Source organism: Peromyscus californicus, unplaced genomic scaffold, assembly GCF_007827085.1.
Source record: "Peromyscus californicus insignis strain IS unplaced genomic scaffold, ASM782708v3 Scaffold_12__1_contigs__length_115047231, whole genome shotgun sequence".
Lineage (NCBI taxonomy): Eukaryota > Metazoa > Chordata > Mammalia > Rodentia > Cricetidae > Peromyscus > Peromyscus californicus.
Genome location: NW_026294413.1, coordinates 56,605,735 through 56,629,680, shown reverse-complemented (window position 1 = coordinate 56,629,680; position 23,946 = coordinate 56,605,735). Strand labels below are relative to the sequence as shown.

General features: G+C 45.1%; 1 protein-coding gene across 2 annotated transcripts; it reads right to left on the bottom strand.

The window, feature by feature from the left end:
• Nucleotides 1-23,946, bottom strand: Bnip3l (BCL2 interacting protein 3 like). 2 transcript variants are annotated; one of them, XM_052732871.1, is made up of 6 exons: nucleotides 23,756-23,945; nucleotides 14,539-14,722; nucleotides 8,704-8,776; nucleotides 4,242-4,345; nucleotides 3,982-4,131; nucleotides 1-2,581 (listed from the first exon to the last, which is right to left on the bottom strand). In XM_052732871.1, exons 1-6 carry the CDS (start codon nucleotides 23,850-23,852, stop codon nucleotides 2,533-2,535), a joined length of 657 nt encoding a protein of 218 aa, XP_052588831.1. In that variant the 5' UTR covers nucleotides 23,853-23,945; the 3' UTR covers nucleotides 1-2,532. The 2 variants fall into 2 exon arrangements, with proteins under 2 accessions (XP_052588831.1, XP_052588832.1); XM_052732872.1 differs by lacking the exon at nucleotides 1-2,581 and adding an exon at nucleotides 2,603-3,759 and having other exon boundaries at nucleotides 23,756-23,946.

Here is a 23,946-nt window from a genome sequence, read left to right as displayed (position 1 = left end):
CAGGTTTTGTGAGAGCTTTAATGGCACAAAATGTTTATAGCTACAAGTTACACGTGTTCTGTAAACTGTAAGGAATGTCGAGAGTGCTGACGAGACAGACGAAGGATGCTCATCACTCTGGCTCAGTTAATGCCAGCAGTTCCAACAACTGGTTCACTGTGAGATTCGTCTCACGGGTGAGTCTCCATTTCACTCTTTACTGTAACTGAGTGACTCTGCTGTGCTGTTCTCTGTGGCGCTTTCCTCTTGACTTACAAACATCTGAGCCAGTTTTCATCAAACTTAAAACGAAGCCTGCTTTCCATTCCAAATTGTAAACAGGAATAAAGCTTTTCAAACATTATCTTAAATTTCAACTCCTGGTTGAATTCTGCTTTGCAATAGGACAATCTGTTTTCACTCAATGAGAATCTGTGTAGGAACATAAACATCCCGTATGTCAGGGTTGCAAATCAACACCACACAAGCTCACTGGTGGGCAGTTGTACTGTGACGTGTTCCATGATCTTACTGATACTTTCACACATGGTAAAACTAAACTCAGCTGTAATGTAGAAACAAAATCCTCAGTGTCCCCACAGTCCGATGGCACTGCTGATAAACTGCTACTGAACTTATGAAGAAGGTGACGTCTGCCTGTGAGATCACCTAATGAGCGACTGCTCTGCTTGCTCACACACAAGCACTGCCGACCGTGCTGTAGTTTAGCTTCAGCAGCCTTGCCAATCTGATTCAGGCTTTTCAAAAACAAACAAACAAATAAACAGGCCACCGGCTTTACTTTCTTCCTAAAGAAATTCAAATACAAACACTTGAAATAAATAGGCGAGAAGGCAAATCAAGCGTCACCAGGTTTAAGAGCAAGACAGGAAAAGGGCAAAAGACGCCCACAATCCTTTAGACATTAAATGCTAGAAAGAAAATAACTCACAAAAACTATTTTGGATATATTATCTTTCTTAAAGATAAACAGCTATGTTCTTGAAAAAACGATAGAAATGTCTTCCTAGCTGTGTTACTTTCCATTTCCATATAACACACCAATTTTATAACCCTTTATGTGAGAGAGGAGTTAGTTTCTACATGCTAGCAAACCTGGTTGCCATATTTATTCAAGTCAACCTGGTGCACCATGTAGGTTGCTAGCTTTGAAATTCACAAAGGTTCTTTCTGCAACTATAGCAAGTCTACATCATAAACAGTAATTAATTATATATAAAACAGAATCCTTTAGAGTCATGCTATGTTCTTTAATCCAACAAAATCTACTTGAGATAATCTGCAGTCCCGATGCTGTCTAACAATTTGGTCCTAGCGCTTCACATTTTAGAAACAGACAAAAGAGAGTCTGCCATTCAAAGAATTTTCTGAGTATTGCAGAACTGAAAAGACAGCTATGTGAGAAAGTCACCAGGGCCTGGGAGATCCTAGGGACGCATTGAGAAGACCGCAGCCAACGGCAGGAAGTAAGGGACCACAGAGAATGAATGGCATCTTTCCAGAACTTTGTCAACTCTTCCCAAAATCCAGGTCTGCTTTCTGAAGATACACAAGTGCTTGGAGTAACTCTGAAGTTATTCTTCAGAGTGCAAAGGCTTCAGGGTGTAAGCAAAGCTTCCTAAGACAAGAAGCCTCTAGTAACACCACAAATCAGACTCGTTCCAAGTCTCTTCTTAGAAAAAAAAGAGAGAGAGAGAAAAGAAACTAGAAAAACAAGTAAAGAAAGTCATGAGAAATTCACATGCAGATAACACATGAAAATACCAAACGCACAAAAATCTCAAAAGCAATTTCATGTATGTCTAGGCCTGAGGCATTCCTTAAAAATAAAGATTCTCTATCATAGAAAAGATAGCATTGCAACATACTAATGTTAGAATCTGCCAGTATGTTCTAGCCTTCTATTTCCTATCTGTCACTCCTACAGGCAGAACAGGAGGCTTAGGAAAACAGTGGTTCCAAAGCTGGTTGAAAGTAATTTTTATTGCCCAGGATATTTTTTTCCTTGTGTCTTGCTTTTTTTTTTTGGTTTTGTTTTCTTTTGTTTTTAATAACTATAAATTCAAGCTTAGGGAAGCTTGTTTTTGTCCTGGAAAACAAAAACTAAACAAAGCTTTTATAGTATTGTTTGCAAACCTGACCTCATTTAGAAAGAGATGTAGTTGCATGGCTAGAATCCAGTTTCTAGCATGGATGATGCAGGTGTGACTCTGGTGGTACTAAGAGGAGACGATGGCATTGTTGACAAGATTATCATCTGCTGGTGGCATTGCTGAAAAAAGCCCTTGCAAATTTCTAAACGACAGTAAACTCTGTTAGGAATCTCTAAAGTGTCTTACAGGCCAAAAAGGGAACAAGGTTAGTAAAATGCCTCACAGAGCCTGAGGAAAATACTGGATTTGAGAGTTACTGGAATTGGGTATGTAAAAATGGGGTTGTAGGTTGGGGATCATGCTTACAATAGGTCTCAAATTCAAACTACAATACACCACTTCACAGGCCACGCGCATTTCCAGAGGCTTTTCGTTTCCCTCAGTAGGTGCTGGCAGAAGGTGTGCTCAGTCGTTTTCCAATATAGATGCTGAAAGGAAGCAGAGCGTATCATGGCCTGTCCATTCCCACAATTCCCCCAGCCCGGCCGGCCCATAGGTCATCTCTATTGAAAGCCTCAGCAAACACGTCCCAGACTCCCTGAGCCTCCACCCCTCTTCTTCCCTGTCTGCTAATCACGCATGCTCCCACTGAGTTACAGCCCACCGACTAGCTCAGCCCAGATGGTTTTACAGGGTTCCGTCTACCCATTAAGTCAGGACTGGAAATCACAAGGGCAGTGATGTTAGGACCAGGTCAAGCTAGGAAAAAAAGAGACCCCTTCAAAACTCAAAACAGTCTTCCCCAGCCCTCAAGTGTTTCTGTTTGGATAAATGTTCTACTGCTATTTCAGATCTAAAGAGATGGTCACAGAGACAGTGCTTTTAAGATGGGACCTAATGTGAGTTTCCAACACCAAGCAAGAAAACGACCCCTTCCACAGCAAAAGCAGAGTGCCAAGGAAAACAAATGGCACAATCCTCAACATAGTAATAGCAATTTTTAAGACCCTTAAAAATATTCACCTGCAGCAAGAGTTAAACTTAATTAAAGCAACAAAAACAGCTTAAAGATACAGGAAAGCAAGAAATATTGCCAGGCCTCAAAACCAAGCTTTTTAAGGTAAATGAACTGAACAGTTGCTATTAAGCAGGTATTGGTAAGAGTCCTCCCAAGCTGCACAGTGCTCCTACCCTGCTTCCTCCACAAGTGCCTCCTACGCCACTGTCTGTAAATACCGGCCCTGTCTTTACCAGCAGGTCCTCTACCAAGGAGACGGTAAAAGATGCACATGTGCCCATGCTCCAGAGCAGGCACTTCCCTCTGCTATGCTGAACCACTCACAGCAAGATCAGGGATGATCCACTTTCCATGCATCAGATACAGAAAATGACTCACTGCACATGCTCATAGTGTGGCAGGTAGGTCTTGGAAAATTAATTAAGCTAATGCTTACAAATTGAAATCCTTCTGAAGTATATTTTCTTAAATATTCAAATCAAGAGAAAAAAGCCATTAATTGAAAAAACATGCCACAAGTTAATGAATTAAGGTAAACATGAGGCTGACTTTTGAATAAATGCCACAAAGTTAAAAGAAAAAGACAGTACCTACAGCAGTCTACCAGTGTATTCAAGAATCATCCTCCACAATGGTGTGTTTTACCATCTGGGGGGAAAACCATTTTGCATTTACTCCTACATTTATATTGAATAACATAAATTACTCACAATTAGCTAAATTTTAAATAACTCAAAAAAGACAAGTAATCATGGAAGAACCCCCTTGGGCAGTACTACCCAGGGAAGGAAGGAGCGCAGACGGCTCTTTTGATCTGAACACCTTACTGCCCATTACCAGTAAGTAATGCACTGGCATCAGGGTACTTACCCTAGCCCCAAAGCCAACACGTGAGAGAGGAAGAGAGACGGGATGAAGACCTTTAGGAACTCGGCAGAGAAAATGCCCCCTTTCTTCATGGCTCCACTCTTCCTCATGCTGAGAGACACAGCACGTTTAGGGTGTCTGAAATGGAACTCTCTGGGGAAGAAGTTGAGACAGAGACTGGGTTCAGAACACAAGATTCGGGACTACACCAGCCCTGAAGACAAGCACATAAAACACACCACCAAGACGCATGCAGGACTTACTTGGGTGGGATGTTTTCAGGTCTACTGGACCAGTCTGATACCCAGTCTGCACTTTTCTTCAAAGCCTCAACTTCTTTCTCTCCTTCAACAACTTCTTCTTCTGACTAAAAAGAATTCAAATAGTGAGAGGAGAGGAACAAGAGAAAAACAGAAAAGGAAGACCAATTCCTTTAAATACAAAAAAAAACCTAAAAAGTTATGCATTAGTCATTTTTATGTAGGAAACAATCTGTTTTCTGAAACGGCTCCAAACTGACCTAAGAGCATACCAGAAGAGCAAGTGAGCCTGACAGAGGCTGCACTGAAGGACAGACCTTGCAAAAGCCCTCATTAGGGAGGTGACGACACCCTGGAGCTGATGCTGTTGAACCTAAGGATGCACACGAACAGTTTACTATATCTTATTTTCAACTGCATTTAAATTTTTCAGAACTAGAAAAAAATAAAGAGAACACACCAAAAAAGATGTGGAAACAAAATAAATCGATGAGAAAGTTGGCAGAGATGTGGTAAATCACAATGCTGCCAAACACCTGAGAGAGAGCAACATCTACTTAAGCTGCTCACATGCACTAATCTTGACCTTGGTCAATCCCCAAACAGAAATTGTGCACTCCATTCTACTGAGGAGGGCAGGGCTTGTGTGGAAGAAAAAAAAAAAGTTTACATTTCCACAAGCTTTTTCTTGTTTTCCTTTCTTTGAGAAAGTATCTTGTTCTGTAGCCTAGGCTGACCTGTAATTCATTATGTAGCCCAGGGTGGCCTTTCACCTCCCAAGTGCTGGGATTATAGACTTGAGCTACCATGCCTGGAAAGCTCTCCTTTAACAGAAACTAAGGGGATGAGAAACTAAAAATGATACATTAGTTGTATTTACTCAGTTTTAAGGAATGTGAGGCTGCGACTGCAAAGTACAGTCTTAAAACTACTGAACACTCTGATTTTTGACTAACAGGTGAAACCACCCGGTCCACTCACAGACACTGTCCACAGCTCCACCTGGTCCACTCACAGACACTGTCCACAGCTCCACCCAGTCCACTCACAGACACTGTCCACAGCTCCACGTGGTCCACTCACAGGACACTTTCCCACAGCTCCAGCTCCTAGAGACTCAGCAGTCTGGGAAAGGAGCTTAAGCCTGGCTCTACACATAATGCCAGTTGACCACCAAATCCAGGCCAAAGTGCAGGGGATGTTTGCAAGCCTTTGTCAGCTCCGTCCTTATCTAATTCTGCTGAAGCTGGCAGATTCCACTGAATAACAACACAATGCAACATTTAGGACGGACGGACAGAGCTTTGTCCAGCAGGCACTGAGACTCCTCAGCATCATGAGCTGGCTCTCTGGAGTAACCCTGAAGTCATCCCGGGCAGAAACAAGTCAGCAGCCACACGGCAAGCACTGAGCAGTCTGGTCGCACCATTTCTGAGTCTCCGGCCTGTTCTGATTTGACTTGGGTGGTGCTGTTTAGTTAGGAGGGTGGTGCCTGCGCTAGAGCACACATGTGTAGAGGCTGCTTTCCTCCTTCTACCACGTGGGGGCTGGGGCTCCAATGTGGGATGGGACTGAGGTGGTCAGGCCACCTCGCTGGCCCTCTTCTTACTTTGGTTTGATTTCAGCAATGCTGGAGACTTCAGCCTAGGGCCTCCAGCATGCTAGCAAGGGCTTTACCTCAGTCACTCCTCCCCAGCCTTACAGCAGTTTGTTCTGCTCAGTTCCTCCTCGGGTCTCCCAGGATTTCTAACTGCCTGCCGGTTTGGTTTAGGAGTTTTTGAACAAATTAGTACTTTATCATTTTCAGAGAAAACAAAGTGAGATTTGTGCTCTGAATTTTTCAAGATAATGGGATTTTCTTGAATGAAAAGGGGAATGAAATAAAGTTACTTTTGAATTCATACAGTTGTTTAAATCCATGGACATATTTCTCACCTTTCTTTAATGTTTACTATAGCTCTGCATTTCCTTTATAAATCTTAAACTTGTCAGTCCCAGGTTCAGGGAGAGGGTGGGTGAGACAGCCTCACCAAACACTCAAGGCTGGCCTCAAACTTACTTATAGCCTTGGCTAGCCTTCAGACCTCATGATTCTCAGCTCTGAATTCAGAAACTACAATACAGATCTTAACATCATGTTTGGTCCGTTTTGAGGTTTTGAATCATCTTCCTGTAATTAAAGAATATGGCAAAAGGGCACCTCACCTAACCACACAGGACTTTGCTCTTTGCTCATCCCGTCAAACTGTCCTGGGAGGTGGGAGGGTTGGTCCTTATTTCATACCCATTTAGTTCTGCATTCTCTGGCCCACCTCCAGCTCTCTTAAGGTCTCTAAACAAGGATCTTAAACTTCATGCCTGTATCCACATATAGATAAACCAGTCTCACAAGACCAAAAAGGAGGCCATTTCCAAAGACAGCAACCCCATGCTGGACCCATCCTAAAAAAAACAACACAATGTCTTCATGAGACTGTGAGTCTGCATGAGACTGAGTAGATTTCTTGCTACACAATGGAGCCTCATCAATACCATCATCCTTTCAGTAAGAGGAGGAACACTTTGCCCTGGCTGTGCCTGCTTAGGAATCCCCCTCACAGGGTTCTGCAGACCTCTCAGCTCATTTGCATGCCTAGTCTCCGGGGACTGATTCCCTTCAGAGGTTAGTTTCAGTGGAAGGACTGGAACACAGGCTTAGATTTGCTTTCAGTCCTGGTTCTAACACTGACTTGCTTTGTCATCTCAGGTGATAACCACATGAAGACAAAGTGTCTCTCTCCCCATTTCCCCGGTAGAATAACATTATCCCCAACCCCGCAACTGGACTGAGAATCTTAGCACCCAGAACAACACATTGGTAATCACTGGTGTCTCTTCTCATTCTCTGGGTAAAGCTGGAACATGACATCTCATTTAGTCCTCGCAGGCACACATAAGAAAATGAACAGCCTTAGTCAACTGTTCTTAACTTTCTAACAAAAAAACCTTTCTCATTCATGAAATATCATTTGCCTAATCCCTGGTGACTAATTTTTCAATTATTTCTTTAATCTTAAAACTATAAATGCTTTATATGCAATATAAAGCATCATCTACTAATATAGCTCCCTTATTTTAAAATTCTTACTCCACAGACCCAACACTGTCTTTATAGCATTACACTACCTTGCCAAAACCCATGCTTGTCCTCGCTGGCCAGTCCATCAGCCTGACTTATCTCCTGCTTAAGGTCAATCTCACTGACAACCTATCACTGACAATCTAACAAGCTCTCGAGCTCCCGCTCGCTCTCCCTCCCCCCTCCCTCCCTCCCTCCCCCTCCCCCTCCCTCCCTCTCTCTCACTCACTCACTCACACACAGATTTCTTTCTAATTCTATGATGGCTGCATTCAGCCCTAAAATCGAAGTTAAACTCAGTGACCACATGTGAGTCAGGGCTGTACACATCAGTGTTTCACTGAGCTAGCAGAAGTGCCCAGGGAGGATGGGGTGGGGCTGGGGGGGAGACAGAGCTCTGAAGGCAAAGGAGCTTGGGAAAGACTTGGCTTCAGCTGGCGTCTTTCTCTTTGGGCTCCGCACAGCCTGACAAGACAACTCATGGGGCAAGGACACAGGACTGCCACTTATTTGACTTCCGAGTGAGTTTATGGAGCTTCCCCACAGAGGACTACTCTTGAAGACACTTTTTGGAAAATGTCTAAGCAAAAGCTATCAGACTGAAGAACATCTGTAGCAGAGTACCAACTCTCTCCCCTCTACTGCCCAGGGGATCCCTTTTTGCCACGAACTTCATGTGCTCTTTCCACACCAGTTACAGCATCCTGCATATGGCCAAAAGAGAGTTAACTATTTCGGCCAACTACTACCAAGCTTCTTTATACGACAAAGTACATCACAGAGTAAACTGGTGCTGCAAGTTTCAGCATGCGAGCGGCTAGAGTGAGCTTAAGTAAGGCACTGCCGAGTGCGTGGACTTCCAGCCTCAGAAAGTACCGAAGGGAGAGCAGTGAGAGCGGAAAGCTGTGCAGGCTTCTGGCAGAAGACTAGAAGCACGGCACTAGGCACACAGCTCTAGCACAGGGGCCTGTGCTTGTGCAGTGAGAGAACACCACAAACAAGACATCTGCAGGCCTCCCTCAGATTCCACCAGTAACTTTCAGTTGAGCACAACAGAGTTTAAGAAACAAGGAATTCCTGCCCTCAGTTTACTGTCTTTATGCCTGCTGTAGCCTTAAGGGCCAGCCTTATACAACTGGGACCAGGCCCAGCAGTCAAAGGGACAGGTCCATGAGCTCACCGAGGCGCTGTTTCCCTCTGTACTCTGGCTAGAAGCACCAATCTTGGTAGAGCAACACTCCAGAGGCTTCAGAATGCAATCAGGCTTGGAGCCCAGCTCCATATTTCAGCCAATGAACTTTAGAGACTCTTGTGTGCTTTCCAAATCCAAGCAGAACACACACCCACCTGAGAGCTATGGTCCCTGCTGGTGTGCATCTCAACATCAAACATGATCTGTCCATCTTCCTGTGGTGAAGGGCTAGGAAAGAGAGCACTCAGTCATTAGTCTGTACTTGTTTTTTACACTTTACTTATTTTTCTGGACATGTATGTCTCTGTGTGTGGCTGCAAATATGTCCTGGTGCACATGTGAAAGTCAGTGGACAACGATTGGGAGTCTATTCTCCCCTCCCACATGTGGGCTCCTGGAACTAGAACTCAGGTCGTTGGGCTTGGCAACAATCACCTTTATCAACTGAGCCATCTGGCTAGCCTCATTCAGTAGTTTTAATTCTTGTTCTGTCATATCTTAAGACTTCACTGAAAAACAGAAAATGAAAGTTACAGCCAAATAGCTTTGAAACAGGAGCAAATTTAGAGTCTATCGGCCGGGCGGTGGTGGCACACGCCTTTAATCCCAGCACTTGGGAGGCAGAGGCAGGCAGATCTCTATGAGTTCGAGGCCAGCCTGGTCTCCAAAGCGAGTTCCAGGAAAGGCGCAAAGCTAAACAGAGAAACCCTGTCTTGAAAAACAAAAACAAAAACAAACAAACAAAAAAATTTAGAGTCTATCTAACACCAAAGAAGCAAATCATATGTTGAGAGTAAGTGGCAAATGTAATGGGGTGATCTCATAGTGACAAGCCACAATACATGGCCTGCAGATGTGGAAGCACCACGCTTTCTTGTTGTGCCGCTGTCCAATAATGGTGAAATCACCTTCAAAATCCAAACAGCCTGAGTTCTTTTGTAACAAGCCCCCAGACCTTCGCACAACTGACTTCATGCAGGAGGCACCATTCTGACCTTAAAATCCAGCACACAGGCCCCAACACCTGCCAAAGCAGGAGCAAAGACTTAATCCATCAAAAACCCAAACCATAATTCCAGGATCCAAGAAAGCCCCTAAATGTACTCACTTTGCTTTCTGGCTTCTTGCTACCTGAAGTGTGCCAACCAGGATGTGGGTTGTGTGCATAAAGACAAACGGTGAAGCCTGGGGATGCATGATTCAGGCTGGCTCCCTGTGCAGCCGCTGGCTGCCAATACAAGCTTCCTATTCAGCTTTAAGAGTGTCTATCTATATGTGTTCTTTGATGGAAGTACCTCACAACACTTTCTCTCAACACTGTTGTGCATACACAACTCTTCAACATTTCTCAGTCTCTTTAGAGCAGCGTTTCACATCTGGTGGGCTGCAACCTCTTTCACAGGGGTCGCATATCAAATATCCTACATATCAGATATTTATATTTAAAATCATAACATAGCAAAATTACAGTTATGAAGTGGAATAAAAACAATTTTATGGTTGGGGGTCACCACAACACAAAGAAATGTGTTAAAGGGTTGCAGCATTAGGAAAGTTGAAAACCACTGCTTTAGAGAATTCTGTAAGGCATGACCTGTTTTTGTGGTCCTGTCAGGATTTGTCTTTTTCATTGCCACCCTCTTGTGAGTATACACTACAGCTTTTTATTAGGAGAGAGAGAGGAGGGGAGGGAGGGAGGGAGGGGGGGGAGAGAGAGAGAGAGAGAGACAGAGAGAGAGAGAGAGAGAGAGAGAGAGAGAGAGAGAGAGAGAGAGAGACCCCGTGGAGGACAGAGGGAATACGCGGAGAGAGCTACACTACAGCTTTTAAAGGCTACAAGACACATGTGTTGGCTAGTTTCATGTCACTTGATACAGCAAGAGTCATTTTCGAAGAGGGGCCTGTGGACAAGCCTATAGTGAATTCTCCTGATTACTGATCAATGTGGAGGGCCCAGCTCACTGTGAGCAGTGCCATCCCTGGGCTGCTGGTCCTGGGTGCCTAAGAAAACAGGCTGAACAAGCCTGGAGGAGCAAGCCAGTAAGCAGCATCTCTTGGCCTCTGCTTCGGTCCTTGCCTAGAGTTCTTGCCCTGACTTCCCTAGATGATGGACTATAAGCTGTAAGATGAAACAAACCCTTTCCTCAAATTGTTCTGGGTCAGGGTGTTCATCATAGCACAGAAACCTTAAGACAGTATGTGATATCGCCAGATTGAACGCAAAAGTAGATGAGAATATAGATGTCTTGTTGAGCCAGAAATTAAAGAGGTCTGCAAAACTGTAAAACAACTGCTATTATTCATAACATTTTTGGTGATGGAGCTGAGCATGGTGACACACGCCTTTAATCCCAGCACCTGGGAGGCAGAGGCAGGTAGATCTCTGTGTGTTTGAGCCCAGCCTGGCCTACATCAATGTTCCAAGATAACCAATATTACAAAAACCCCATCTCAAACAAACAAGCAAACAAGAACGCCAAAAACAAAACAAATCAAAACTTTGTTATGGGAAACAGTTATTTTTCATCATGAAAGAATTATGTATGGGAGAAAGAATTACGTATGGATCGCTGAAATGGCTCCGTGGGGAAAGGCACTTCTTGCCTGCAATCTGAGCTTGATTCCCAGAACTTATGTAAAGGTATAGGGAGAGAACCCAATTCAAGAAGTTGCCCTCTGACCTACACACAATACACTGTGGCACGTATGCTCGAGAAAAGCATATGCATATATATAATCAATTTTTTTTCAAAAGGAGTCTTAAATGGGAATAGAAAAGGTTCACATCAAACAAGCATTATATAAATTTAGAAAAATTTTATCTTGGACAAGCATGTCCAGCTTCAGAAGCTGCAGCACAGAAAGCACACAAGACAAGGAATTCCTGTCTTCAGTTTACTGTCTTTGTGCTGCTAACACTATGGCATCCAGCCCCAGATACCTATAATGGGTCCGAGAGTCAAAATGACAGGTCGATAAGCCCACGGAAGTGCTGCTTTCCCTCTGCACTCTGTGCTGTTGACACCAATATTGTTAGAGAACTGCACCCTTCTTCACTAGTAAGCTGCTCACACCTGGCGATTCCGAATGCCATCAAGCTGGGAGCCCAGCTCCTCTCAGGCTCAGCTGGGGAGCCTGCAAGCCACTGTGCTGCACTTGTCCTGCACCGACAGCCAAGGGGGGAGCTCGAGGGGAGGTTCACACTGGGCTTTTAGAAACTGCCTGGGGTGGCAGAACAGAGCACAAGGCAAGGCATGCTGGCACATCTTCTAACCACCACTGCAGTGTCTGTCCTCGGACTCAAAGATCCACCTGCCTCTGTCTCTGGAATGCTGGGATTAAAGATTTGTACCTCCACACCTGGCATGGGATAACTTTTTAACTAAACATCTATAAAACAGGCTAGGCCTGGTCGCGTAGGCCTGAAATCCCAGCTATTCTAGACTCTGGGGCAGGGAATTTTCAAGTTCAATGCTTGCCCAGGCTACAGAGCAAGTTTAATCCCAGCCTGTGCCACTCAGAAGGACAGTTCCAAAACCAGAGTCACAAGAGGGCTAGGGATGCAGAGCAGCTCTTGCCCAGCATGCCAGAGGCACTGGGTTCAGTCCTCAGTACCAAGACAAGAAAGGGAAGAGAAGAGGAGGAAATGTACATCAGCTGAGATTACTATCCAACAAGTCTAAGAACCCCTCCACCTTCAAGAAAACACTTCCTAATAACTTCAACTACAAGTCAAATGACAGGAATCTTGAAGGCACCTTTTCTGTTGCAGCGTAGTGCTGTGCATGTTTGCTATACACATGTGTGTGCAGGTGCAAGTGTATGTCCTTGTGGAAGCTGAAAGTGACTCTCACTAGTGCCCTCTGTTGTTCTCTATCTTACTGTGAGGCAGTGTCTAACTGGACCTGGAACCCACTGTCTCAGTGAGACTAGATGGCCAGGGAGCCCCTTTGCTGTTCTTCTTCATTCAGGAACCTGACCTAAGCGGACCCCAGGAAGATGAGTTCACAGTCCATCACACACATCACTGCCATCATAAGCTAAACCGGATGCCCAACAAGCTAGTGACTTCTTTGCACCTTGTGAACAATGGGCTCGTGGACACATGGTACCAACGATCAGGCTCATGCATGCACATGTACAAAAATAGGCTACAGAGGACGAAAACCATCAGAAACCCAAACAGAAAGCTCTAGAAATCCTTCATCTAAATCCTGGATCTAAAACTTGATTCTGGCCAGGCACGGTGGCACACACCTTTAATCCCCGCACTCAAGAACTCTGTAAGTTCAAGGGCAGCCTGGTCTACATAAAGTTCTAGGACAGCCAGGGCTATGCAGAGACCCTGTCACAAAAACAAACAAAAACACTGAAAGACAGTTCTGCAGCCTCCAGAACTGATGGCAACTGTTGAGAAAGAACCATGCGCTCACTTCTGCTTGTGACAGGAGACAGAGACAACACGGAGGTGGCAGGGTGCTCACTGTGCCAAACAGCCAACAAACCCGTCCTCCAGCTGCCTTGGAGACAGAACTGGGTCATAAGACATGCAGGAAGGTCAGCTGCAGTTTAACTTTCTCTTTTTCTCAAATATTAACCATGTGCTTTAGACAAATTTCCTCCTTCAGACATAACTACCCTGCTGCTTCCATTTTTAAATACCCCTCAATCTCCTTCCTGCACACATGCATCTTCAACGTGGTGAATCATCAGCTAGCTGCAAATGAACCAGATCATCGAGGCATCCCGTAGTCTATGAGGCTAACATCCTGCTGGGAACTTTTCCCTACTTTTGGAGATGGGTTATCACTGTGTACTGTTATGTAGCCCAGGCAGACCTTCAACTTGTGGCAATCCTCCTGCTCAGCCTCTTGAGTGATGAAACCATAGGTATGTCTTACCTATATCCAGCTTACAACTGTTCATGTTATTTAATACCTAGTCTCTCAGGAAGGAAAGGGAAAAAGGCTCAGATGCAGCAAATGAAGTAACCACTTGTTTTCCTCTCCTTCCTACATCTTTCTGTGTATTTACTCCTCACCGTAACAGTCCACAATGACTGGGATCAGCTCTCCAGACGGAAACAGTCATGCAGTGAGATGGAAGTAACTGTTCCTCTGAGAGAATCTATGGCCTTCAGCACACTGTTTATTGAGTGCCACACAGACATGGCTGGAACCTCCATCAACTTGCAGGTGCTATGCGCAGAGCACTTACTGAACGCCTCATGTGTGCCAGCCTGTTACTGTGAAGGGTGCAAAAAGGCCACATGGTCCCTGCCTCTGGCTGCCCAGAAAGAGAGACAGAATGTTACTGTGACTCATAACAGGCTAAAAAACAAAGGAAAATGGGAAACTCACATTAACTCTGTAAGTTTACATTAATGGTGCTAAATTTTATTTTCACTTTAAAATTGCGTTTAGTTTGTGTGTGTAGACACCTGTACATGTGTGGCTGTGCATGTGGAGGCCAGAGGACAACCTGAGGAAATCAGTTCTTTCCTTCCACCACGTGGGACCCAGGATGAAATGCAGGTCAACAAAGCTTAGCAGCAATGCCTTCATCAGCTTGACCAGTTTGCTGGCCTGCTACTCAATTTGAAACACCTGAAAATAATTCAGTCTGAGAATAAAAATAACAATGGGGGGAGGGGGCAACAGCGAGCACTCTGGTGCCTATCCATTAGCTTTTCAGTTTTTAATTTTTCTTGAGACACGATCTCACCATAAAGCCACGACTAGCCTGGAACTCGAGATGTATGTAGACCATGCTGGCCTCAAACTCACAGGCTGCCTCTGCCTCCCAAGTGCTGAGATTAAAGGTGTGCATCACCATGCCTGGCCTAGCTGTCTAGTTTAAACATGTACGCTACAATAAATCTGGAGGCCTATTCTCTTAATGACTATTTAAGCAAACGAGCCTTCTCCTAATGAGAATTACCTTCATAACTATTCAACTCCTGACTTACACCACACAGGGCCTTCACATACCTGTCACAGTGAGAACTTCCTCTTGAGCTGCTCTGTCCTGACTCATGCTGTGCATCCAGAAGGATCTTCTCCATGTCTCCATTGTGGATTGAGGATGAGGAAGGGACGTGCTCCAGCCCCCCATTCTTCCCGTTGCCATTCTCATTGCCATTGCTGCTGTTCATGGGGAGCTCCACCCAGGAACCTGTTGGACGGGTCAGATAACAAGTCAGAACCATAGTGGGGTTGAAATCCCTCCTATGCACACAGATGGCCATATGCTGAGTTCAGATAAGAATTCTGACTTGACTCAAACTGAAGCCAAAGTATTCTGAAGAAAATAAACACACAGAAAGTCCGAATCCATGTTGTTCTGCTCCCAAAGGAACTCATGCATTAAATCCACTCGGAAGGTAGAAATCTAAAACTAAAGAAGACGTGCTTTCCGGCCACTTTCCTTTCTGATTAAATCTTCATTTATGTCCAATCAATGCTTCGGTGAAAACTCAGGCTGTTCTTCAAACACTGTCTGCCTCTCCCTTTACTAGACAGGCCGTTACCTTTAACGTTTCAGTTACACACAAACAGACTGCCGTCGGTGCCACAGGGTCTGCACCAAATTAAACCAACACATGACTTAGAGACATCACACAGCTCACCTCAACAGGGTGACAGTTGTCTCCTAACTAACACAAACTGAAAAGCTCCTGGAGTAGAAACCTGAATGTAATCACAAAGCTCTCACTTTGATCCCAAACCCAGAGCGTGCATTAATGCAGCTGGTCCTTAATAAACAAAATGAAATTAAAAACGGGGGTGTGGGGAGCATCGGCTCCGTCCCACCGATGTGTGTCTCCTTTCCTTCCTGCCACACTCTTTCAAGTCTTTCTCTTCCACACTGAACGTACCTTATCAGGTGGTTCCTTCCCTTTTCTCTCCCAAGACCTCTACTTTCTAGGGTTTTCATTAAGTCCTGATTGTGTGCAGGAGGAGAAGCCACTGCAGATGGGCTACAGGCAGAGAAGTTTGGGATAGACAGTTGAAGGGGGTGGGGCCACAGGAAAAGGGGATTGGCCTTTGTAATCTGCATGTTCTTCAAAATTCTTATTGGCCCAATAAGCTGAATGACTAAGGTGCTTAAATTTTAATAGGAATCAGTAACAATGGCCAATTATTCAACTTCACAAAAAAGAAATACTCTACATTCCCTTCTGAACAGTACTTCGCTTTAGGAAATGTGACCAACAGCCAGATACAGTGCTCACATCTGCACTTGGGAGTCTGAGGCAGGATGAGTGATGATCAAGAGTAAGTCTGAGCCTGGCTTGGACTACAGAGTAAAGCCCTATCTCAAAAGAAAATGGAAAAACAAACAAAATTCCCCCAAACTAAAACCCTACAACCTCCAAAATATAACCAAGCAGGTCAGCAGAGCCAAATCTCTAAATTTTTAGCACATCAATCCAAATCACCAAAAGAACGCCTCAAACCCTAAAATGCACTCCAAATGAGGCAATGACAGCGGATCCAGCAGGAGGGTGAGCTCCCCTAAGGGAGGAATGGACTCCAGCACTTTACCCCTTCTGTCCTCCTCCTCACCAGTCAACAGAGCTCGTGACAGAGGGAACCTACTTCCCAGAGCTGCCAGAACTAACCAGCGACATCAACACCAGCAAACAGCTTCCATACCAAGGAGTTTGCATCTGTTACTAAAGAGTTAGCCTGTCCTCTCAATCAAAGGCAGCCTATTCCCCAGCAGTCCTGAAATCACCAATGAATCCCAAACAAGACAGGAACACAACAGCACCTGGCCTCATTCTACATCTACGTGAAGATGGGCATGGATGAGAACCCAGGAGGAGGAGCAAATAAAACCAGTATCACTAAGAAAGATCTAGTATAATTAACTATTCAGAGTGTCCGTGGAGAGGGGACAAACGTGCCAGAGCACGTCTAAATTTAGATCTCTGTAAACTATTCTAGAGGGAGGACGAAGAGAACAATCTTTCCCTATTCCCACTGCTTGTAGGGTTTTCAAATGTCTGTTAAAACCAATGGGGGGCTGGAGAGATGGCTCAGAGGTTAAGAGCACGGGCTGCTCTTCCAGAGGTCCTGAGTTCAATTCCCAGCAACCACATGGTGGCTCACAACCACCTGTAATGAGATCTGGTGCCCTCTTCTGGCCTGCAAGGACACATGTAGGCAGAATACTGTATACCTAATAAATAAATAAATCTAAAAAAAAAAAAAAAAAAAAAAAAAACCAATGGGATTGGTTCTTGTAGACAGCCCAATGTGCAAAATAAACAAAAGCTTTAAACAAAGCCCAGGGCTGCTCTGGCAGGAGCACTAAGGACCCAGGGCTCCAGACAGGTCTCGAGACAATCACCATGTGCTTGGAGAATTTAATCAAAGAATGCCCACAGAACTGGGTTTCTGCTCTTCACTTTACTGAAGGACTTCTAAGCCACCAGTCAACTCTATTTTCTGCATTAAACATACATGGCCACTACCCTAACATAAGGAACTTGAGAAGACACACCTAGAAAAGCTTAAAAATGACCCCTGCTGTGGCCTCAACAGACTGGAGCACACTGCCCCCATTCCCACCTTAAGGCAGAAGGTATTCGAGTGGCATATACCAGCACTACAGTTAACAGCACAGGCTGAAACCATACCCCGTGCTAATGCTTACAGCTTATACCAGGACAGGTGCCTTAACCTCTGTGTCTCAGTTTCCTTATCTGTAAACAGGGATAATAGCCATATCTATTTCAGAATTATCAGGAGGGCAAAAATAAAGCACACAGAAAATTACAGAGAAATGCCACATACAGGTCAGTCACTATGATAAGTATATTCTTTATGTCTTCAAAAACACTGGATTGCAAAAGTATGTTCCTTGAATACAGAAATGTCAGTACATAAAACTAAGAATCAGGACTAGAGAAATGGCTCAGCAGTTAAAAGCACTGGCTGCTCTTGCAGAAGACAAGGGTTTAATTCCCAGCACCCACATGGTGGCTCACAGCCATCTATTACTTCAGTTTCAAAGGATCCCTACTTCCTTTCTGGAATCCTTGGACACTAGGCACATGCAAGCAAAACACTCACACATTTATTTTTTTTTTTAATCTTAAAAACAAGTCCTAATAATTCTTCTCTCCTCCCATCCTAGTGCCTAGTTTTGTTGTTTGTTTTTGTGGGACTGAGGACTGAACACAGGTACAACAGGCCTAGCGCACAGGTGTTCTGCCTCTGTATATAACCAAAGCTTTGATTTTTATTTTCTGGGAACTCATAGCGTCTGTAACCCCAGTTCCAGGGGATCCAACACCCTCACACATACATACATGCAGGCAGAACACCAATGTACATAAAATAAAAATTAAAAAATTAAAATTATTTATTTTACTTATTTACTTATAGGGTTTTTTTGTTTGTTTGTTTGTTTTTTTAGACAGGGCTTCTCTGTGTACCCCTGGCTGTCCTAGAACTCACTCTATAGACCAGGCTGGCCTCAAAAGGAAAAAAAAATTTTTTTTTTTTTTTTCCGAGACAGGATTTCTCTGTGTAACAGTACTAGCTATCCTGGAACTCGATTTGTAGATCAAGCTGGCCTGGAACTCACAGAGATGCACCTGCCTGTGGTGATATATTGTGTACCCTAGTGAAATTTTCCTGAAGATCAGAGGACAGAACAAGCCACTAGATTAAACAGAAGCCAGGCAGTGGTGGCACACACCTTTAATCCTAGCACTCAGGAGGCAGAGATCCATCTGGATCTCTTTGAGTTCAAAGCAACCCTGGACTACATGAGATTGACTCAGTCTAGAAGAGAAACAAAGTCAGGCAGTGGTAGCACATAATTTTAACCCCAGTATTTGGGAATCACACCTTTAATCCCACCAAGAAAGGTATATAAGGCATGAGGAGACAGGAACTAGAAGCTTTTTCAGGCTGAGGAGTCCTAGAGGTAAGAGGTGTCTGTGGCTTGTTCCTCTGTCTCTCTGATCTTTCAGCATTTACCCCAATATCTGGCCCCGGGTTTTTTATCAAAAGATCTTTTAGAATTCGTGTTACATCTGCCTCTGCCTCTTAAGTGCTGGGATTAAATGAATGTGCCACTGCTGCCCAGCTAAAAGACAAATTTTTAAATAAACAAATGGAATTGTACTGTGTGTGTGTGTGTATATATATATATATGTGTGTGTGTATATATATATATACATATATAAATATATATATATGTATGTATGTTCCTCTAAGTCACGATTCTCAACCTGCGGTTGTACCCCATTGGGGTCACATATCAGATATCCTGCATAGCAGATATTTGCATTATGATTCATAATAGTAGCGAAATTAGTTATGAAGTAGCAAGGAAGTAATTTTATGGCTGGGTCACCACAACATGAGGAACTGCGTTAAAGGGTCATAGCATTAGGAAGGTTGAGAACCACTGGTCTAAGTACTGATTTTCAACTAAAACTCTGATATGTCTTTCAATGCTAGTATGTGCTTTCTTTTGAATACCCTGAATCTCACTTTTAAAATTTCTTTTACAACTTCATGCATATGGCTGTTTGGCCTGCATGATGTCTGTGCACCACATGGATGCCCAATGCCTGTGAAGGCCAGAAGAGAGGGTCAGAAGCCCTGGAACTGGAGTTATCAGTTATGAGCCGCCATGTGGGTGCTAGGAATAAAACTTGAGACCTTTTGAGAGCAATCGATGCTCTTAACCACTGAGTACTCTCTCCAGCTACCTGGAATCTCTTATAAAGACACAGCACACTTTAACCATTATCCAATGACAACGGTTAGCAATTACCCAGAAGACTATATTCCCAATATTTTATTACACTGAGGGCTTCAGTAAACATTCTGAAAGGTTATCTGGCAATATGTAACAAGAGCCTTTAAAAGTTAGATTATTGCTGGGAAGTGGTGGCACACGCCTTTAATCCCAGCACTCAGGAGGCAGAGCCAGGCGGATCCCTGTGAGTTCGAGGCCAGCCTGGTCTACAGAGCAAGCTCCAGGAGAGGTACCAAAACTACACGGAGAAACCCTGTGTGTGTGTGTGGGGGGGATCCTTAACTCAGCAACTGTCTTTCAGAAATAATCTAAGTATGTGTACATGTGTATCTGTGTAACTGCATGTGTGTATGGAGGTCAGAGGTCACCCTCAGGTAGTTCCTCAAGAACCATCCTCATTTTCTGAGACAGGATGTCTCATTGGCCTGGAAGCTGGTAATTAGATGATGGTGGCTAGCCAGCGAGCCCCCGGGGAATCTCCCATCTCTACCTCCCCAGTGCCAGGACTCCAATGTAGACCATGGTGCCTGGCTTTTCCTAGACTCCAGGAAACTCAAATCCTCATTTTGCAGGCATTTTAATGACGGCACCATCTCCCTGACCCCAGAAATATTCTCTTTGGAAGCATGCAGGGCCACAGGGAAAGCTAGGCACACAATCCTGACAAGGAAACCCATTAGACAGGTGTGGTAGCTCACACCTGTAATTTTGGCCGTGGGAATCTGAGGCAGGAGGGCTGCTACAAACCCAAGGTCATCCTGCGCCGCACAATGTGACCAAGTCTTACAGCAAAACTAAATAATCTGGTGTTGATAAGAGAAATAGAAACTTTTAAGACATGAACTTTATCTCCTGAGTATGACTACAAGCCTAGGCTGCCCTGGACCTTACTCATTATGCCACCTAGGTTACCTTAGGCCACCATCTTGCCTCAGCCTTCCCAGTGCTAGAATTATGTCTTAACAGACAAACGCTCCACCTAAATCACTCATTTACAGTCTCGGGTCCTTTTAATGTGTTAACTCTGAAAATCCTCACAAAGTCCCCTCTTATTTAGAAAGGAAACTAGGCAAAGATTTCATGTCATACCAGAAACACATGGAGAACCACCGCCAAGTCCATTCTCTTCCTAACAAGCAAACTTTCAAGAAAGAGCTGAAGCTGTTACTGTCAGGACTGTTTACATGTGGGAGTTGTTCCTCTGTGCTAGTTTGTACAAAGCCACGGTGACTTATCTTCTGGAATGGCAGGAGTGGGCATCCAAGTTCTGGCCCGTGTTCTGCAGCTTGCAGACCCTAAGCTTCCACCAACAATGAAATCCTCTTACAGGTCACAGGAAACATTTCTTATTTCCTCCCAACTTTTCAAGGCTTCCCATCCTCAAAGCCTTTCTGTCTGCTTGTTTCAGGTACTGGATGTAGTTGTGGGTGATGCTGGGACCCCAGATCACCCTGCAACAGTCCCTCGAACTCTTCTGCACAGTGGTCATAACACACTAGTGACTCCGAGGCAGTGGTATTTCATGTGCCACAGGCAGAACCGCTTACCAGTGGGGACAGCAAGGGCACACACAGTCTGTGAAGAGCTGTCAAAAGGAAAGGCAGTAACTCCAATTACACAAGAGTTACGATACTCTGATCTTCCTTATGCCATTTCTGCAGTCTCCTATGCTTCTTACTCATCTCCTGAGAGACTTGACAGTTTCCTTAATTATAAAAGTAACAACTGGAAACATCCTTTTAACTTGGGGAGAAGTTTGGGTATTTGTCCTCCAGTTTGTAATAGAACTGAACAGTCCCTCTACAGTGGTAAACAAGGAATCAGAGAAAGGTTTCATTGTTTCTATTGTATCAATAATTTGGGCTGGAAAGATGGTTCAGCTGTTAAGAGCATGCACTGCTCTTACAGAGGACGAGAGTTCAATTCCCAGCCCCCTTATCTGGTTGTATTCCAGGTCTCAAGGACCTAATGCCCTCTTCTGGCCTCTATGGGTATCTGCACTCAAGTGGACATATTCTGATAGACACATAGATATATAATTTAATAATCTTTAAGAAATTTGCCATTAAAACTCTGGTGTGGGGCTGGAGAGATGGCTCAACAGTTAAGCACAGAGTCTGCTCTTCCAGAGGACCTGGGTTTGATTCCAGCATGACACAGATGCTCACAATCATCTGTAACTCCAGTTCCAGGGGATCTAATGCCCTCTTCTGGCCCCGGTGGGCACTAGGCAAGAACACAGTGTACATACATACATGCAGGCACACACATACAAAAACCCCTCTGCCATGATCCTTGAACTAAAGATAAAAATCTCAAGCCCGAGATAATCCGCATTCATTTCAGCTCCTGTTTTCCAGTCAGTGGAACTGCAGCCAGCAAAGTACTTGGACTTATCAGGAATTCAGATAGTATTAGATGCCTGAATAAGTTGTTTTGCTCAGTGCAAAAAAAAAAAAAAAAAAAAAAAATCACTTGGAGGAATCAATAAGGCTTGTTTTGTTCAACTCAGGGCTGTGTGAAGAGCTTTAGAAAGCAAACAAAGAGGCAAGGCCAGTAGTTAAACCTGGCATCATCTAACAGCTTTTCGGTGACTTTTCCAAGTGCAGCCTAGCCCAAGTACAATGCTTTCTATCTAGCAGACGTCCCAAAGCAACATCTGGTATCACATGTAGACCGAAGTTTTGTCTGCTTCAGGAAAAGCCATCAAAAACGAAGCAGAAGTTGATTGGCCCATGACAAACACCTCGAAGATCTGTCAGACTCTGGAATAAAGAGTCCAAGGAATGTGAAAATCCCTTTGTATTCTGTGAAACCACATACCCACACTGACCAGACATTTAAGTATTAAGAAGACTCTGAACACAATTGACTCAGAAGGGACCAGGCAGGAAGTACACACATAAATAAGCATGCCCACCACAAGAGAAGGCTCCTGAAAGCACCATGGGAACTCAAAGCAGAACCACCGCTTCTAGAAATAACACAGAAGAGGTATCTCTTTCGTCTAATCATTTCTAAAACTGTATGCTAAAGATGGGTAAAAAAAAAAAAAATTAATTCCATATTATGTGATATGAGTAACATTTAAGGACATATTGACTAAATCTTTTTAAAAGCCAGCATCTAGAAATGTGGCTTATCAAAAGATAGGGCAGAGGCAGAGCATCTTAACATATCTGAATTCTTTTTATTTACTTCTTTTTTGGTTTTGTTGTTTTCTGAGACAGTCTTACTCTGGGGCCCAGGCTGGCCTCTACTTCGACAGTGCTGGGGAATGACAGGTATGTGTCACCGCAACAGGCTAAAATACCCAAATGCCCTTCCCATCCTGGAGGCTCAGCAACAGCTCTTCACCAAACTGTTCTGGCCACGCTTGAAGCACCCCCTCTTCTGAAAGACACCGCCTGACCTTAAAGCATCCAAATGGCCTTTAAAGAACTTCGACTCGCCATATGCCAACTGCCCCCACTACCTCTTTCATAAGACACGAAGTACATAGAGAAAGGTTGGGCAAGAAGGTCGGTCGATCTCACAACAGGGGACACTGTGGGGACATGATGTCTGTTAGGAGTGCACTACATTTGACTGCAACTCTAACCTGACCATCAACTTCCAACTTCCAGTGCCTGTGCCCTGGATCTGTTGTGTTGTTTCCTGCCTAGACTGGATGGTGAGTATGGTGTGAGGGGATGTGCTGGGCACTCGATCCATTTAACACAAGAAACAGCACTTGAAAAGCCCCGGGTATGGTGGCCTACGCCTGTCATCCCAGAACTTGGGAGGTGGAAGGCAGGAGGATCAGGAGTTCAGAGCATCATCAGCTAAGTTCGAGGCCAGCGTGGGCTACAGGAGACTGTCTCAAAAAAGAAAAAGTAGTACAATAAAATAATTCATGGTTAACACCAACAATAAAAAACTCACTTAAGGAACTTGGAAATTTTTTCAGAAAAAAAGGTAGGTAAATGCCAGGAGCGGAACAAGCACCCGGCACAAAACTCCAGTGATCCTGGACTGGCATGTGGCAGCAGGCGAGCCCCGCACACCTGCGCTGCCGCACGTCCACCCGCCACGCCCGGCCGGCCGCGTCCATCTCCCGGCGTCCCCGCCGCACGTCCCCTGCCCCGCTCCGCCCGCCAGCTCCGGCCCGCCGCCCCCAGCTGCGCGCGCCGCCGGCTTCCGACGCCCGCCGCGACCCTAAGCCTCAGCGCCCAGAGCGCAGGCCGCGAGCCAGCGCCGAGCGCCTGCTCCTGACCGGAGCGCGCCGCTGTCAGTCACACGCGCAGCCTCGGCCCCGACCAATGGGCTGCCGTCTGCTCCCGCCCCCCGCACAGTGGCGGCGGCGGCGGCGGCGGCGGTGGCGGCCGAACGGCTCCTCCTCCCCCATCCCTCCGCCGAGCCCGGCGGCCCCGCGCTCACTGTTGAGGCCGGCGGGCGGCGGCAGGGACTGCTCCCCTTCCTCGCAGTTGTTGTTGTTGTTGTGCAGGGGTGGCGGCGGCTCAACTAAGTGAGACATGGTCGGGAGACGGGGAGCGGCGCGGCCGCGGCACGACAGTATCCGGCTCTCGGGCAGCAACACAACAAGTCGAGTCCCCCCGCCCCCTTTTCTG